Source organism: Acipenser ruthenus, chromosome 30, assembly GCF_902713425.1.
Source record: "Acipenser ruthenus chromosome 30, fAciRut3.2 maternal haplotype, whole genome shotgun sequence".
Lineage (NCBI taxonomy): Eukaryota > Metazoa > Chordata > Actinopteri > Acipenseriformes > Acipenseridae > Acipenser > Acipenser ruthenus.
In genome coordinates, this window is record NC_081218.1 from 751695 (window position 1) to 768076 (window position 16382).

General features: G+C 37.3%; 1 protein-coding gene across 4 annotated transcripts in view; it reads right to left on the reverse strand.

The window, feature by feature from the left end:
• The window catches only part of LOC117395561 (leucine-rich repeat and fibronectin type III domain-containing protein 1-like protein), a 60299-nt gene that overhangs the window by 17760 nt on the left and 26157 nt on the right, over window positions 1–16382 (reverse strand). For 2 of the 4 annotated variants that reach the window (XR_009309532.1, XM_059004991.1), the window contains exon 1: window positions 4382–4513. The exons of the other annotated variants lie outside the window; for them this stretch is intronic. Coding sequence is in view for 1 of the 2 variants with exons in the window: in XM_059004991.1 (XP_058860974.1) it covers window positions 4382–4416 (35 nt within the window). In the remaining variant the exon portion in view is untranslated. Of the gene's footprint in view, window positions 1–4381; window positions 4514–16382 lie in introns of those variants that run through there. 4 annotated transcript variants of the gene reach the window in all.

The window sequence follows — 16382 nt, forward strand, 5'->3', positions numbered from 1 at the left end:
CAACAGAATAGGGGTTTTCCCTTGACTATCCTCGCTGAAGTAAGGCTGAACCGATCGACCTCCAAGGCAGGGAAGCGAGGTAACTTCCCCCAAGGGGATACTAAGGATAGAGGACGAACTGAGGTCTCCCTGGCTTACTGAGACGTCTAATTCAGAGAGGTCAGACTCGGCTTCACTTGCCCCCAGAGTGCGGTGACGCAGTGGAGGAGGAAGGGAGCAAGATGAGAATTAGGAAAGCTGGCTACAGTTTAAATAGGGTGACTGACAGGTAATTAAAGGGTGACGGACAGGTATTTTAGTGGGATGACACAAGGGAGGAGCCCCAGCTCCATCCGCCTGAAATACACAAAGGTTCTACTAAGCCATTGGGGTTGAGACAGCATCTCTCCTGTTGCCTGTTTTCAGTGCCAAGTAGGTTGTTGGCATGGGCAGCCAATCTAACAGACTGACCCCACAGCTGGTAGGCAGCTGGCACCTCTAGGTCCTCTGGGGTCTCATCTAGCTTTTCTCAACCCCAAAATTCAGCAAAACAACAGATGCCTTGACAGTCTGTGGGTTCACAGCCAATCGTTCTTGATATATTAGTTACGACTGCCAGGAGCATGCCCACATAGGCATATGCAAATGAAGAGAGTGATAAAGACAAATCAGATTTGATTGAAAATAGTATTTTGTTTGTAAAGAAACATATTTGTTCTTTAAGAGACAGGGCTGGTGAATTATGGGTTATTATTTGACTTTAATTGTATGAAAAGTGACTGTTGTGGGGAGAGTCTTATAATACAGATAATATTATATTTCATTTTAGATTCAGCGCTGCGCATCTTGTCTGTGAGAAACCTTTTCGCCAGTTTTCAGTTGAGCTGTATTCAAAAATTGCATTTACTAAATATTAAAAGAAATTAAATAAATTAAATGACAAATGTTTAAACTATAAGTCCTTCTCCAAGTTTCTTTTAGTGTTTCTAAATTTAGAACTATTGAGTGCTAAGAGTTTATATTACATTTGTATTTAAAAAGGGGTTCCCTGAATAGAAAACCATTTGGCTGTCACTTAACAATACTTACTGTATATATTTACCATACTGCCACTTGACAATTCTCTCTTACAAATAAAATGCATAGTTTTGATAATCTAATATACCCCAAGGTTGCTGCAAAAATATGCTTAGATTTCAAACAATTTATTTTCAGCTCGACAGCTGTGCAATCATTGAACTCGGCCACAAAGCAGACTGTCATCACTTTATAAGAATTGTCAGACTCTCTTATCAAAGCAAAATCTGTGAGAATTTCAGTGTGAGTTGCAAACATGGTCCTGCTGCGTGCAATAGTTTTTCAACGTTTAAATCAGCTCCTTTTCCTTCTCAGTGTGCTGCATCAGTATCACGACAGGCTGAGCTAATCAATCCCAATGCTTTTTCTCTTTCATGTAAATTATCAGGCATGTCTTCATGGTTTACTGGATCTTGGCTCTACTGTTAAGCCCCAGACACCAGATCTATCACTTATTTATTGTCTCTGGCCATGAAGATGTCTTTAAAGACATAGGGCAGCAGTGTGGAGTAGTGGTTAGGGTTCTGGACTCTTGACCAGAGGGTCATGGGTTCAATTCCTGGTGGGGGACACTGCTGTACCCTTGTGCAAGGTACTTTACCTAGATTGTTCCAATAAAAACCCAACTGTATAAATGGGTAATTGTATGTAAAAAATATAATTTTGTATCTTGTAACAATTGTAAGTTGCCCTGGAAAAGGGCATCTGCTAAGAAATAAAAAATAATAAAAATAATAAATAATAATGCTTAGAAATGAAAGGGATTTTAGGAAAAAACAAACAAACAAAAAAAAACGATTGAATTACTTTCCACTGAAGCTGAAGTTTTTTTTTAGAAAGATGATTAAGTTCTAGGACATGTCTGTTGCTCAGAGCAGGTGATATAGATATTAGTGCCTGGTGCTATGCCATAGATCATGAGTAATGACCACATAGCAGGCTGCTCTGGTATGAAGGGCTCTTGCAACACTCTAGCATCTGCTGTATAGTGAATTCCATTGTCCCATGTGAGGGAGTTAATTTGTAATCCGATAACTGCTAATTTTAGGAATAAAGTCTGGGGTAGAATTCTGATTTTAAATTAGGATTGGGTTACAGGTGATCCTAGAAGCGTAAACATTCTCGCGAATTGACACAAAAACTGGCTACGCTGTTTAATTATTGGTATATAACCATATTCTGTATTATCATTCATAACTTCTAAAGTAAATACGTAAATTAGTGATGTAAATGTAGTGATTTCATCAGTCTAATTTAGTTGACAAACTGGTGTACCAGCAGAGATGAGACATATCTGAGAGACTCGTTTTCAGAAAATAAATCACCGGGATGTAAGGACTAGAACACAACATACTATACAAAGTGTTTCCAACCAACAAAAAAGAATCCATTAGTTAAGATAAGAGACTTGCACCACATTGCTCTGAACATTGTCAGGAAATGCAGTGCTCTCTGAGTGTACCAATTTGACATTGTTAATAGTTTAAGGGGTCATATACCTAAAGCAAATTGCCATTTAAGCTTTGATGCACACATAAGCTTTTTTCATTTTTTTTATCGTAATCACAATTTTAATTAGTCATCATCACTGGGGTCAGGAAATCTTGGCAACTGAAATCAAAGAGGTCTAGCTTAGAAGTTCAGAAGAGCATCTATATTTAATGCAAACAGAATTAAACATTTATGTTTTACATTTAAATGTTTGCTGCCTGTTTATAGCTGTTGCACAAAATTATTATGCATGCACAGACCAGCAGGAAAATGACAATATTCAGGGAATTTTAAAATGTCACCATCAACAGCTGATCAAAAGTGAATGTGAAAACAAAAATACTATGAACATACAGTTAATATTACTTAAAAAACAATCAATCATTGATTACTGTATACACCAAGAAGCAAAGTGGCTGATTAGCCTATGCCACACAAGTTATAGATTTTACAGCATTGGGGAATCACACTGAATTAGATAGTTTTACCTTACTATCCCCTGACGTACTGTACATATGTCACACATCTTTACATGCAGCTGTTGAACTGCTTGTCCAGTTGTCATGAAACTTGTTAGTATACGTTGAGACTATCATCCATGGATATAAGGGATGTCTGCCTGTCCATACATCTGTTCCTCTGTATGTTACACTTTCTTCATTCATCTTGAGAATCAAATTGGGATTAAACATTTAATTGCTGATTATTCTTCTATATATTTTTCTCTAAATATTTTTGATATACGTCATGGATGTAAGTATGCATGTAGTTGTAAGATTGGTTTGAAAGAGAAACTTTGTGCAAGTATGAAATATTACAGGTAACTCATTTATTCTTCTTGTTGTTTAGAATCGCTTTGCAATCGCCTTTTCTGTTTCAGACACCCTGGAGACTTTTTAAAAGTTTAACGCTTCTCTAGGTCCTCAAAAGGACTCTCAATCATGTCTACTGCAGTTCAGCTGGTACACCAGAGTGTAATCATTAACCTGTCCCCAATTGATGCCAGAATACTGCTGTATTTCAGTGGTAACATTGTGTCTGATTACTGTGTATTTCCATAGTAGTTACATCGTAAATATTTGTGTACTTAATGTGTATCATCTTTTTCCACGATATATGTAAATACACATTGTATCATAAAAGGGTTAAGGTTAGGAATGCCGATAGGGTTAGGGTTATATCATGCAAAAAAACACATTAAGTACATTGTAATTATGCATAATAACACTGTAATGTGTTACCATTTGATAAGCTATGAGGTTTATAAACTCTATCTTGAATGCTCTCAAAGTTTCTTTTTGAAGCATTGCAGAAGACATATTTTTCATAATTACAAGCACACGTTAAATTGCTTCAATTAGAATTTGGATCTGCAGGCTTTGCCTCAGATTAATAATTCATTTTATATAAAAGTATTTAAATCTAATTATCAAATGATGCCAGTTTGACTAAAACCTAAAACCCTAGGTTGCAGGAATGTTATAGCAAAACAGCAATATAAAGTTTGTTAGAATGCTATGGTAATGAGAGTTAAGAAATGTTTGAAATCCTTGGTTATAAGCCTTCTAATTGTGTAGCAAGGCATTTGATAATGGATTACACAATGCCCTCCCTTAAACCCTACACACCACTCTCCAAAATAATTACTTTCCAACGATTTATTTTCTCATTAATTACAGAATTAACATCTCTAGTAGAGCAAGTCCTCATTATACAACTCCTAACTGCTTCAGGTCTTCTATACTGCACAGCCAGTCATGTGACACATCGGTCAGCATTTTCTTTAAAAACCTTTTTACTTAAAATCGATAGTGCCCGTTGATGAAGGCTTTACCTCAGAACTTGCATCCACCAATCAGAAATCTCCATTCCGGGGCGTTACCATGCTGCAGATGATGGCAGAACTTTCATCCACCAATCAGAACGCTCCATTCCAGGGCGTTACCATGCTGCAGATGATGGCAAAACTTTCAGATAGAATGTCTAGCTTTTCAAAAACAGAAAGGAAACTGTAATTTAAACAGATGTTTCAAATAATAAAGGACATTTTTAGTGATCTGCGATAAAGCCCTGAATAATAACATTGCTTTAACAGTTTACCTTTCTGATATGGTCAATGAGCAGACAGCCTCCCTTAATCAGGTTCCATTTCTTATGAAGTCAATGAGCAGACAGCCTCCCTTAATCAGGTTCCATTTCTTATAAAGCTTTGTGAATAGGGACCAATATTATTGAAGCACTAAGTGTAGAGGACTGCTCAAGCAATTTAATAGCATAGCTTTAGTTTTACTATTGTGTGAAATGGGGGGGGGGGGGTTAATAACTATGTCACTATTAATACATGTCTAAATGTTACAGTTCGGTTTTATTGGGGACATTTTGTACACCACTACCTTAGCTGGTAGGTACACGCTATAGTATTAAATCATACATTTTTAAACAAGTACAACTACAGTACATTCATGTCCTCTAGTAGAAGTGTGTTTCAAAATAACTCAAAACTAACATTCGTACCTTTGGCAGCAATAACTGACAGTGAATTGGTTGACAGAGTGACTCTCTTAATTTTAACAACATCACACTCTCCAGCTAATAGTTTAGGACTTCCCGTTGAGGCGATTCTGACAACATACAGATGTACACGTCTTAGAAAAATCTTGGCAGGTCTAACATAAAAACAAAAACCATATACCCCTGTGTGAGCGCATTCAAAATCAAATTTCTCACGGCTTTTTATTTTATTTTTTTTAATTTGGTCGTCACTAATTTTTCTTACCCCGGTTTTCTCCCCAAATTGAAATGCCCAATTATTATTATTTGATCACGGTTCACCGCTGCAACCCTCCCTGACGACTCGGGAAACAGAGGCTGGAACACGCGTCCTCCGAAACGTGCTCCTGCCAATCCGTCATTTTTCGCACTGCGGATGCACAGCGAAGCCACCAGACCTATAGTGCCAGAGAACAACACAGATCTGATGGCTCCACTGCAGAACAACAGGTGCCCTATCGACCACAGGTGTCGCTGGTGCGCAGTGAACCGTGGATCGTCCTGCCGACCTAAGCCCTCCCTACATCTGTTGGGTTATTTCTCAGACAACATGAAACGCGCTGACACTTGGTAACTGGGTCATGTATAATAATGAACGTCGCAAGAAGGATATTTTAAGCACAAATCTATTTAGTTATGCATGAAATGTATAGTTCAAAATTAGTTTTAATAAAACCTAATTAAGCATGCTACATTTCCTGGAATATTTTAGCAATGCTTTAGCAAGTTTTTTTGTGTTTTACTAACGAATACTGACTGGCTTCAAAAGATTTAAAAAACATTTCTGTGATTTGTATCCAATTTTGTGGTTCTCCAGCACCCTTAGGATAATAATCAAAAACATTTGATATCATTCTAATAGATTACATGAAAGAATATGTACACACGCCACTTTAGGAAATATTTGAAGCAGGACTTGACATAGCAAGGATTGGTTTCATAGGAACCCAACAGATAATGAAGAAAAGCCCCCGAAGGACGTTTCATTGAAACATGCAATGTCATTGGATTTAATCAAAGATTGTCTCCTGCATGTTGGTCATCATCAGGGGTTCATTTGTAAACCAAAATGTACCAGATCTTATAATGAAAGACGAGGGATAGCATTTTTGTTTCTAGACTTAATGTACCGACCTTGGTTTGCAGCAGCTCCCGTATCTGCTTCAAGTTCTCCTCTGCTTGTTGGCTTTGTGCCTTATTGTTGGTGTCGGTAGCTGCATGCTGACCTTTGCTTGGCCACGTTTTAACATAATCATCAGGTTTGAACAATACCAGCAGCAGTTCAACTAATAGGAGCGACGACACTGTTGTTAAGATTTTTTTTTTTGCCTTTTGTGCTGCAAAAAAAACAGCAATTTTCATACTTATAAATGTTGCACCCTAAAATATATTGTTACAGTACATGTTTCATTCAACCAGGCACGAATTAACTCCTGGTCATCATTTATTCAGTTGCTGTAAAGAAGCAAGATGGCGCAGCATGTGTTAAGCGGAGTTCAGACAAGGGGGAAAAAGCATTAGAGGACTCCTACTAGCTGCAGACCAACCTGGCAGAGAGTGCTGCCCTATAATATTCCACTTTCAGAGGCTTTTCAAAGTGGTGTACTAGCAATACAGTGTTCAACTCTACAATATTATAGGGAGAAGTGAAAATGTCCTGAAACTTCCTAGGATTGTCATTGAAGACCACCCTGGTATGAGAATAAGAGTGTACTGTTAAATAATTTTGACAGAGAACCTTTTTTCCTGTCCCGTTACATTTTTAAGATGTTCAGTCATTCTGAGAGGCTGCTACTCAGATTTTGCTTGCAATACACTGTTCTGTACTAGGTAGTGCTGGCGCTTACCAATATAAAGCCACTTTGGCAGATCAAGCCTATGCTAGACATGTCTATGGCAAGCAACTAAAACTGAAGAGCATTTTTGGAGTAACGGCAACCAGAACCACTCACAATGATTGCAGATATCACAAAAAGCTAAGAAAATGTGAAGCTATGTTAGCTATGTTACCTCAGAATATATTCACTCCAGTGAAATATACACCACCTGCTGCCCTGCCAGATGTTTTCTGAATCACACGCTTTAGTTTATAATGCATGCGACACGAAGTGTACAAACATGAGTTGACTCCAATACACACTTTCATGTGATTATTTATTTCATCTGTCTTGTTAACCACACTTGACTCCTAGCATATTGCCCCCGCAAATTGGCTACCACTTTTGACATGCCCATCAGGGTTTCTCTGAGGACAGTGAATGAATGATAAGACTTTATCGGTTTATTGCAGTTTCTCATCTCGACCCTATCAGGTGCTTGTTATCTGAAATGGGAATGGAATTGCAAGGATTCACTTTCATGCAGCTCCCAGCTTTGTAGCCTGGGCTTGTGAACTAAACAAGAAGGCATCTAGAGTTCTCTTGGTCTTTTTTTCTGCAGAATGTATTTCATTTTCGCATTGTTCTGTATCACGCAAGTTATCTGGGAAACACAAACACCAGCCATAGCATAGTCAATGGGGTTTATGGACATTATGACACTTTTTTTTTTGGTATTTAAACACCTATCTTGTTGGTTAGGTTTACTCCAATGGTTTAACAGACTGTAATAGCTGCAGTACAGCGTGGAATGTGATTAGTAACTTTTCATCTATAAACTTTTTATCTATAGTGGTGTTTTGTTAACTGCAAACACAGCCCTTCAGATGCCTTTATAATGCCTCAATATTAAATAAGAAACTTAAGCCTAAGAATTTCTTGGTGTTTTCCTCTTCACAAATTTCACTGGTCTGGTTACATGCACATCTAACTTGACTGTCCTCAAAATAGGACGCAGCAGTTTGCAGCCAAAACTACCGATTTATATTTCTGTAAAGAAATATTGCCTTGAATTTTAATGGGTTGAGTCTACCCAGCTATCGTGAACCCTGATGGTGATGGCTACTTTTGAGTGAGCACCACGTTTGAGATTCACCACACAATCATCTTCACGATTCTCTGCACCAATTGCTCTGCACTAATGACTGAATGGATTAAAATCCAGGACGCTGGAAAATGAAAGCACTTGTCAATATAATAGTTTTTCTTTTTTTAGTTTTACCAGAGAATGCATCAAGTGTACCTACAGTCAATCTTTTCCCTTGCTTGTATAATAACCTTGACTAAGTGGATTTTATCCACTTGGAAGATTGTTATCTCCTCATACACTAGATGCAAGCAATGGTAATCTCTTAAACACCACGGTGCTAGAACGCTATAAACAGTAAAACATTCACTAGGCTCGGCAGTGTCTGGTGAGGGAAGAGGAGGTTTTAGGGGACCTTTTTGTATGCACTTCATAAACCACGGTACATGTTGTCTGGTTTTGTATTCAATCAGTCTGAGTTAGATTTTCTTCCTGTCTTTGAACCTAATCTCCCTTTAGTTAACAGACCTTTTCAGATTCCACATAATATATTTATTTTCACAATAATGAAAAACACTGCATAGATGATTTTCTGTGTGCTAAGCCCTCATTTAAAGTTTAATTTTACATTTTGATGATAGCAGACTTCGGATTAGGGAAGCATCAAGCAGACAACATTTAAATAGTTTTTTTTTTTTCATGAGACTTAAAATCGCCTGTTTTAGGCATAGGTCACAGAAGGATTTTTTAGAGCATTTTACGGAACTGAGGTATCAACCTGGATTACATTGACCACTGAGGTCATCTCTGGATTACCCCTAATATATGGTTTGTGGGATAATCCCAGGATCGTGAGAAGAAGGTCTTTGATGTAATCAAGGGTGCTGTAAAATGCTCTAAAAACTAGCTGTGGTTTATCCAGACGGGGTACAGGGCAATCAAATCTCCTTCAGCTCTTTTTCAAATTACAGACTCAAAGTTACCAAGTGAAGTGCCAGTTTTCAAATCGCTTTCATTTAATTGTATTTGTATATCTTATTCACGTTTGCAAAAAAACATTTACAAACATAGGCTGACGTACTGGTGAGGCAAACACATTTAGCAATTGTCCGGGTGCTTGAGCACAGCCCAGGGAATAAGCAATGACGTCACTTTATTACAATGATGTAATTCCATCTCATTTATCTGGTAGTGACAACATTGCTTGGTTTGTATCCACATAGTTAAATTGGTATACTTTAAGGTTAGAACCCAATTAAAAACACAAGAGATACAGGGAATGATAAGAGGCTGGCTCATCTAGTCTTGTCTCTTGCTAGTATACCATTTGCCCCTGGCAGTATCTTATCTTTTTTTAATGTTCCCAGTGTTTATCCTGGCATCTGTTACTATTTCATGTGTTTGTCTCAGCGTAAACAAATTGTTTGCTACTGGATCTTGTGTGCCATCTAGTGTTCATGCTTCAAGAGCAAGCAGCTCCACTGTCCGCTTGCATTCTTTCAATGATTTAAATCATTCTTCAGGGCTGGCTGCTGTATACGTATAGCTAGATAAGACATGCTTTTTTTCTTCTTCTAAAACTCAGAAGTTTAAACCGTATTTAACCATGCAAGACTCTACCCCCAGTGGATGTTAGAAATACCACATACCGCTAACTGTTTTTTTAAAGTTTTGTCTTAACAATGCTAACTTGGCGTTTATTGTTAGATTGATTCTGCCAGGTTTCCTGTGAAAGTTGTTTAAAGTTGTTTGTGATTTCATTTATTTCTAGCTTACTCGTTAAAAAGCCAGATTTACCTTGTGGCAGGGATAAGGCAAGGGATGCGATTAAAGTAGGAATATGCAGCTCACAACATCTTTGACATGACAAGCAATATTATTTGCGGATTAAATTTGCGCCAGTTGAAATAGTAAAAAGAAACTGACAGATTTTTAAATTAAGTGGGGATTACAAGCACACTACACGACCTTTGAATAAGAGTGTCCCACATGGTTGGTTCGGCATGAAACATTTCCTTTGCCACGAGAAAATTCAGCCTCAAAAAATGATTGCTGTTTACCAGCCAGTTTTGAATTAGCTCTCTTGAGAGATTCCAATAAAGAGGATTTTTATTATTACAAGTGATTGGCCAGTTTTTAGTACCTACAGTACCAGATATTCATATTTACTGCAGTATTTTAAGTGCTGAGGGCACAGCTGGGAATTAAGAGGAGACAACAGGGAGAAACAGGGAGTGGGGTGATGGTATGGAATGGGTTACTGAGCCATACTGTTGATGCTAAATCATTGGGATCCTTTGTGACTTGATAAGGTTTAGTTATAAACCAGTTACTAGGTTGCATTTACTTGTAAATGTTATTATGTTCTTAAACACACACACCCCAGGGTTGATTCTGTCATTCAGAGGAACTGCACAAAATGCAAGACTCATCCCAGTGGAGCCCAGTCAGCTACAGTATAGCAACACTAAGTGCAGCCTTTCCAAACCCTTGTCTAAGATTTCTTATGGATTTGATTAACCTCTACATCTCCCAAGCGACAACTGGATTCCAACACTGACATCCCTGGTATGCCAGACAGTGCTTGAAAAGAGAAAAAAAAGTGCCGGTACACAGAGACATCAGAGAGCTCCAGTCAAAATAACTTTCACAGGGCCTCTTGTGATATTAGGTAGCATGGAATGCTTTCTGTGTCCTACCGTATATACAGTATAAAATAAACAGGGTTAGAATCATATACTCTTGGGAACTACAACTCCCAAGGAGCTCTGTGCTTTCAAGCACGCAGTGGCAACTTTCACAAATCTCTACATGCACTTCAGATCATATTTCTGGCTATAAGAAGTGCCGGTAGGCAAGTCTTTGGAATATAGAAACCGTGGTACAGCGTTCTGGCAAATACCGGCCCACTTAAAGCCCTCTCATCTGTATCTATATATATAGTACAGAGAACCCTGATTTTCAGTTAGTTTGATTTCATATGCACAACAAATCAAAACTACAGAAGCAATGGGGTGTTCCAATAAATTTGCGATGACTAGATGTTGGTTAAGTGTGAAGGATCTGTTATTAGTCCCTATAAGAAGAATGCCCATATTGCACGAATTTACCATTAACCTTTCAGAGAAGTAAATGGTGCTAGTTACAACAGGTCACGTTGACAAAGAAAAAAGTCACACTCACAAAACCGAAGATGTTCAGACAAATCTCAACTCTCGGCTATACTGGACTATATGGCACCCAGTTGTACCAGTAATTGCATCAGCTTGCACTTGCACTGAACTGTAGTATTCTACTACTGCTCTTAATTCTAACTATTATCTGTATCTTGCACTTGATTATCTGTATTCTGTATTCACATTTTATTTTGTAATCATTCTTATAGTACTTATCACATACTCTTAATGGAATTTATTCTTACATTTATACTATAAATACTGCTCTTAGCTGAATTAGCTCTTAAATGTAATTATTTACTGTATACTTTATTTTGCTGTTATATGAATTTGATCTTACATTCTACTGATTTTACTGTACTTTACAATATGTAATGTGATATTTTGTATTGTGATATTTTGTAACAGTAAGTTGCCCTGGAAAAGGGCATCTGCTAAGAAATAATTAATAATAATAATAATAATAATAATAATAATAATAATAATAATAATAAACATTAGGATATCCATGTCACTCAGTGATGCAAGTCATCATTCAGCATTGAAAAAGACTTTCAGTCTAAAAGTTTGTCATTTAATGATTTCTTTATTCTTGGTTTATTTATGCTCGTCATTGGCACATGAGGTTAAAGGCACTGAAAGAGTTAAGCAAAAAGCTTACCTTCCAATAATTAGTATCCTGAGGCTTTTATATTGGCTGAGAATAATGAAACATAATAGCAGGTTATGGTAGTGCACCCAGCATTCTTTTTAACAATGACAAAATCAATCATTGCAAACAGCAGATAAAGCTCTGAGTCTGCAATTCGTCCTGATAAAGTAATCGGGTGGGGGGGGGGGGGGGGGGGGGGGGGTGTTCAATTTTTGTTGCAGTCGCTGTTTCCATTGAACTAAGTGTTATAAAAGAAACCAATAAAGCTGCCTGGAAGGGAAGTAAACAAGAAGCAACACCATCTTCAAAACGTCCAATGTTCACAGATAGAGATGTTTTATTTATGAAGCACTTTCCCTGTTCCATTTTATTCCACAGCGTTGAGAGATTCTTTTTTTCTCACTGGGGTCACACTGTCTTCGTCTTGACACATCTGACAGAACAGCAATGCAAGAACAACACTCACTATACTGTGGTTTCATTTTGCACTGAGAGAAATGGATATAACCAGCCCCAAATTGAATCAGGTTCTGTTTCATAAGCACCTATAAAACACTGCCAAGTGCTCTTTCTACATACGACAATTCTCTTTGGAAACCAGCCAAGACGTTTTAAGCTGTACCTAATGAGGTTATTTAAGAAGAAAATCATTAGTGGTGAAAAATTGTTGCTCTCTAACAAACTAGCATGGCTCGAATCCAAATGCGTTGAGTTGCAGATCCTTGCAGGCAGCCCACATATCAGATTGGCTTGACAACAGGACCAGAGGTCACCCTGTGGTTCTTAAGTACTTTTGATCAGTAAGTAGGTTGGCGACGTTAGAACAGCGCACTTGGCCTCAAACTAGGTCTCCTGAAACTAAGTTTCTAGCCACTCTACCTGAAAAAGTAGCTTTGTGTTTCCTCAGCTTTAGAGTTTTCACTGTTTGGCACCGACATACTTTTCTATATAACAATTTACACTTACATTGTAAGACAGATGCGCGTTTATACATTTTTATGGGTTAAGAATTTAGTTATTTTCTTCATTAGGTCTATCTGCAAAATAATCCACAGCTGAATAATCCATTGCAGTTTTAACACCTCACATGACCTCCCACTGATAACTAAATGAGATCTTGCACATAGGTCAACTGGAATGCTGGTTCAGAAAATTTATAATTAATAAAAGCAAAAAAAACACATTGGTTATATAAAATACTTCAGTTAAGAACCCATCAACAAATGGTGTGTACATACCAACTTACAATCATAGTTTACTCAACTTTCAACATTCATATGCTTATTCAGACTCTAGGCTGTTCACTGAGGCAGGGAACCAGCCAAGATTGACTTTAAATCAAATCTTACATATAAGTTTTTTTTTTTTGTGGGTTGTACAATGAGTGTTGCAGGTCTGCAGGTTTTAATGCCAATTTGCTGTTCTGACCTGCTCACATCGGCACACTTTTTTTTTTTTTTTGCTGGATTTCTCACTGTTATAACCTTTATGTTACTGAGGAGGCTGTGTGGTCCAGTGGTTAAAGAAAGGGGCTTGTAACCAGGAGGTCCCCGGTTCAAATCCCACCTCAGCCACGGACTCATTGTGTGACCCTGAGCAAGTCACTTCACCTCCTTGTGCTCCGTCTTTCGGGTGAGATGTAATCATAAGTGACTCTGCAGCTGATGCCTAGTTCACACACCCTAGTCTCTGTAAGTTGCCTTGGATAACAAATAATAATAATAATACTGGCACCTTACTAGTCAATAACGTGACAAGACCTTTTGTCAAATACACGAAAAAGGTTAAACGGTGTGGAAAAATGGGCATTTACCGAAAGGAAAGAATTCCAGATGTTTTAGACAGGCTACTATTTAAATACATTACAGGCTGAACAGAACAGCTGATTTTAAGACTGGGGGACAAATAGATTTTGCGTCTTTTTTTTTTTTTTTTTAGCAACAAGTTGCTCTGCTGGTTTCTTGTTCTCATTGCTGACAGATAGAAGCGTATTTGTGGAGCTCAGATGATTGGATGCCGTTTAAAGGAACGACCGTGCTGAGATAAGTGTAGCTTACTTACAGCGAGGGGAATATCAATAAGCTTGTGATAGACTGGAGTGCACAGCAAGGCTATACAATAGAACAATGTAGTCAGACATCTAGACACCAAGGCGTTTTAATGATATAAAGAAAAAAGGAACAGGTGTCCTTTAAAGGGAAACTTTATTCAGCGGTACCCAATTCCCTCAAGTTCCACTCCAGTCCAGACAGGTTTTTCCTTCATATGAAATATTTACTATGGAAGTTGCTTCACCCTTAATGGGTATATTTGCAGGAGTTTTGTCAAATTGTTCCCAATTTTAGCATGACATTATCTTATAATGCTAAACAACATACAGAAGATTGGAACTGTTTAAAGATAGTAAATTTTTTAAATTGTCCTTAATACAGAATGTTAGGGTGTTTGCAATCATTCAGAGTGGATCTGGGCTCTGTTGCCCCAGTGTTGAGTTATTACCATTTGTACTACCATGTCTACTTTCTCTGTCTACATACTTTCTCATGTGACACTGGATGAGAAAGGCAGTTCAGTCTCGGCACTTAGGATTCCCCAGACAAGCTCAAAGCAGCTCAAAGCCAGGTAAGGCAAAATTAGAGAAACATGATAACAGCTCAATACTGGAACAACCCAGAACCGCGCCAACAATATTACGGGGAATGGAAACCTTTTAAAATGACGTGTGACGCTTACTCTTAACGTCTTTTCTCAATGTGAAAAACTATTACTAGCACAGTAATCGCTGACACTAAGGAGGATGGATCTGAATATGGCAATTAAGGGTGTTATTAGATCTGCAGCTGTTTCAGCCATTGAAAGAGATTTAATTCTGTTTTTATTATAAAAATGAAAGATTACGGAAATTGCAGCTATGAAACGCTGTTTTGATTGTTAAGTGCAACATGGTACTGATATCAGTATTCTTTTTGCTATACATTGCTGTACTCTCACTATTACTTTCTGTTTCAGTTACCACATCCTGGTGATGTTTTATACTTTGTGGCAAATATGCCTTCTCTCCAGCTGTAGCTGTAATACCACATTCATTCTATATGGTGCATTCCATTATAGCTGTTCTTATACTCAGTGCTATAGTCCTAAATCTGAAAGTTCCACAACGCCAATAAAATACAGATTTTCTTAAACAAGAATTCTTATACGAATTCACACTTTATTTGCATTACTGTATTTTTACTGCAGTATAAACAAGAAGGTGCAAGTTACTTGCTCTTATCTGCTCCCTATTTTACTGCATTTACTGTACTGTAATCTGCCACAAGTGTTATTCAATCTGTAGTATTTTGCATTTAATTATAACTATCACTGACACTGTTATCTGCTCCGATATTGATTTGTATTTTGTCATATACTTGTACTTACTAGAACCGAAGTCATTGTATTTTTATCTTGCTCTTAATTGTATTATTACTTGTACTGTGATTCTTGAAATGTATTTTTGTTTACGACTGTAAGCCGCCCTGGATAAGGGCGTCTGCTAAGAGATAAATAATAATAATAATAATAATAATAATAATAATAATAATAATAATAATAATAATAATAATAATAATAATGTAAATATGTGATGTTATGTGCAATCGTTTTTGAGCTAAATACTTGCTGACTACCAGCCAGGAATATAATGAAACGCTATACCATAGATTCAAAATGTATATGCATGCTTTAGTATCTAAAGGAATGTATTCCTTCGATCTTTCAGCAAAGCATTTAAAAATGGATGCTTATATTTTATCACGGATGCAAGTTACTACAATTTAGTTCCATGCAAAGGACAGCACATTTACAAGCACAATTTAATTTTTTTAATTTTTTTTTTTGGTCTGTTTAATAATCACAACTATGCATGTTTAATAATAACTTCTCTGGCATCTCTGCAGAAATTAAATGAAAGAAAATGCTGATCAAAACAACAGAAGCAGTGGAATGTTCTAATACATTAGCACACTGCTGTAGTTACTAAAACTGCCTGTCATTATAATATATATTATTACAAAGCAGATACATGCTTTAGTTCCAATGTGCATTCTAAAGATAAATTCATTTTCAGTTATAGACAAGACTGTTCCTTTTTCAAAGCATTTTATTCAGTAGTTCAGTCCCAACAAGTAAAATTTAAAAATGAATGTATCGGAATGATTCAGGAGATTAAACGTACATCGGACAAGGCCATTGTGACATGCATAGTCAGACGGCTAGACAAACAGACACTATATAACTTGTGCTAAAGAAGGTTCTTACCAAGTTTCTTCAAAAACCCAACAAGCGGTTTTCTAGATATGAACGTTATCGCAGGACCTTTAGTAAAGTATTAAAAGCAGGGATATCAGCTGAAACAGGTTCTCTCCTGTGGCTAATGGTTGTACAAACATAACAAGAAGGGTTATTGGGTTATCGGATTATCATGCTGGCTTAAAAAAAAAGGCCCTGTAAATTACCGAGGGGGCTGCTGCACTTTCAGAACCTCTCTGTGTCATATCAACATTTACATGCAG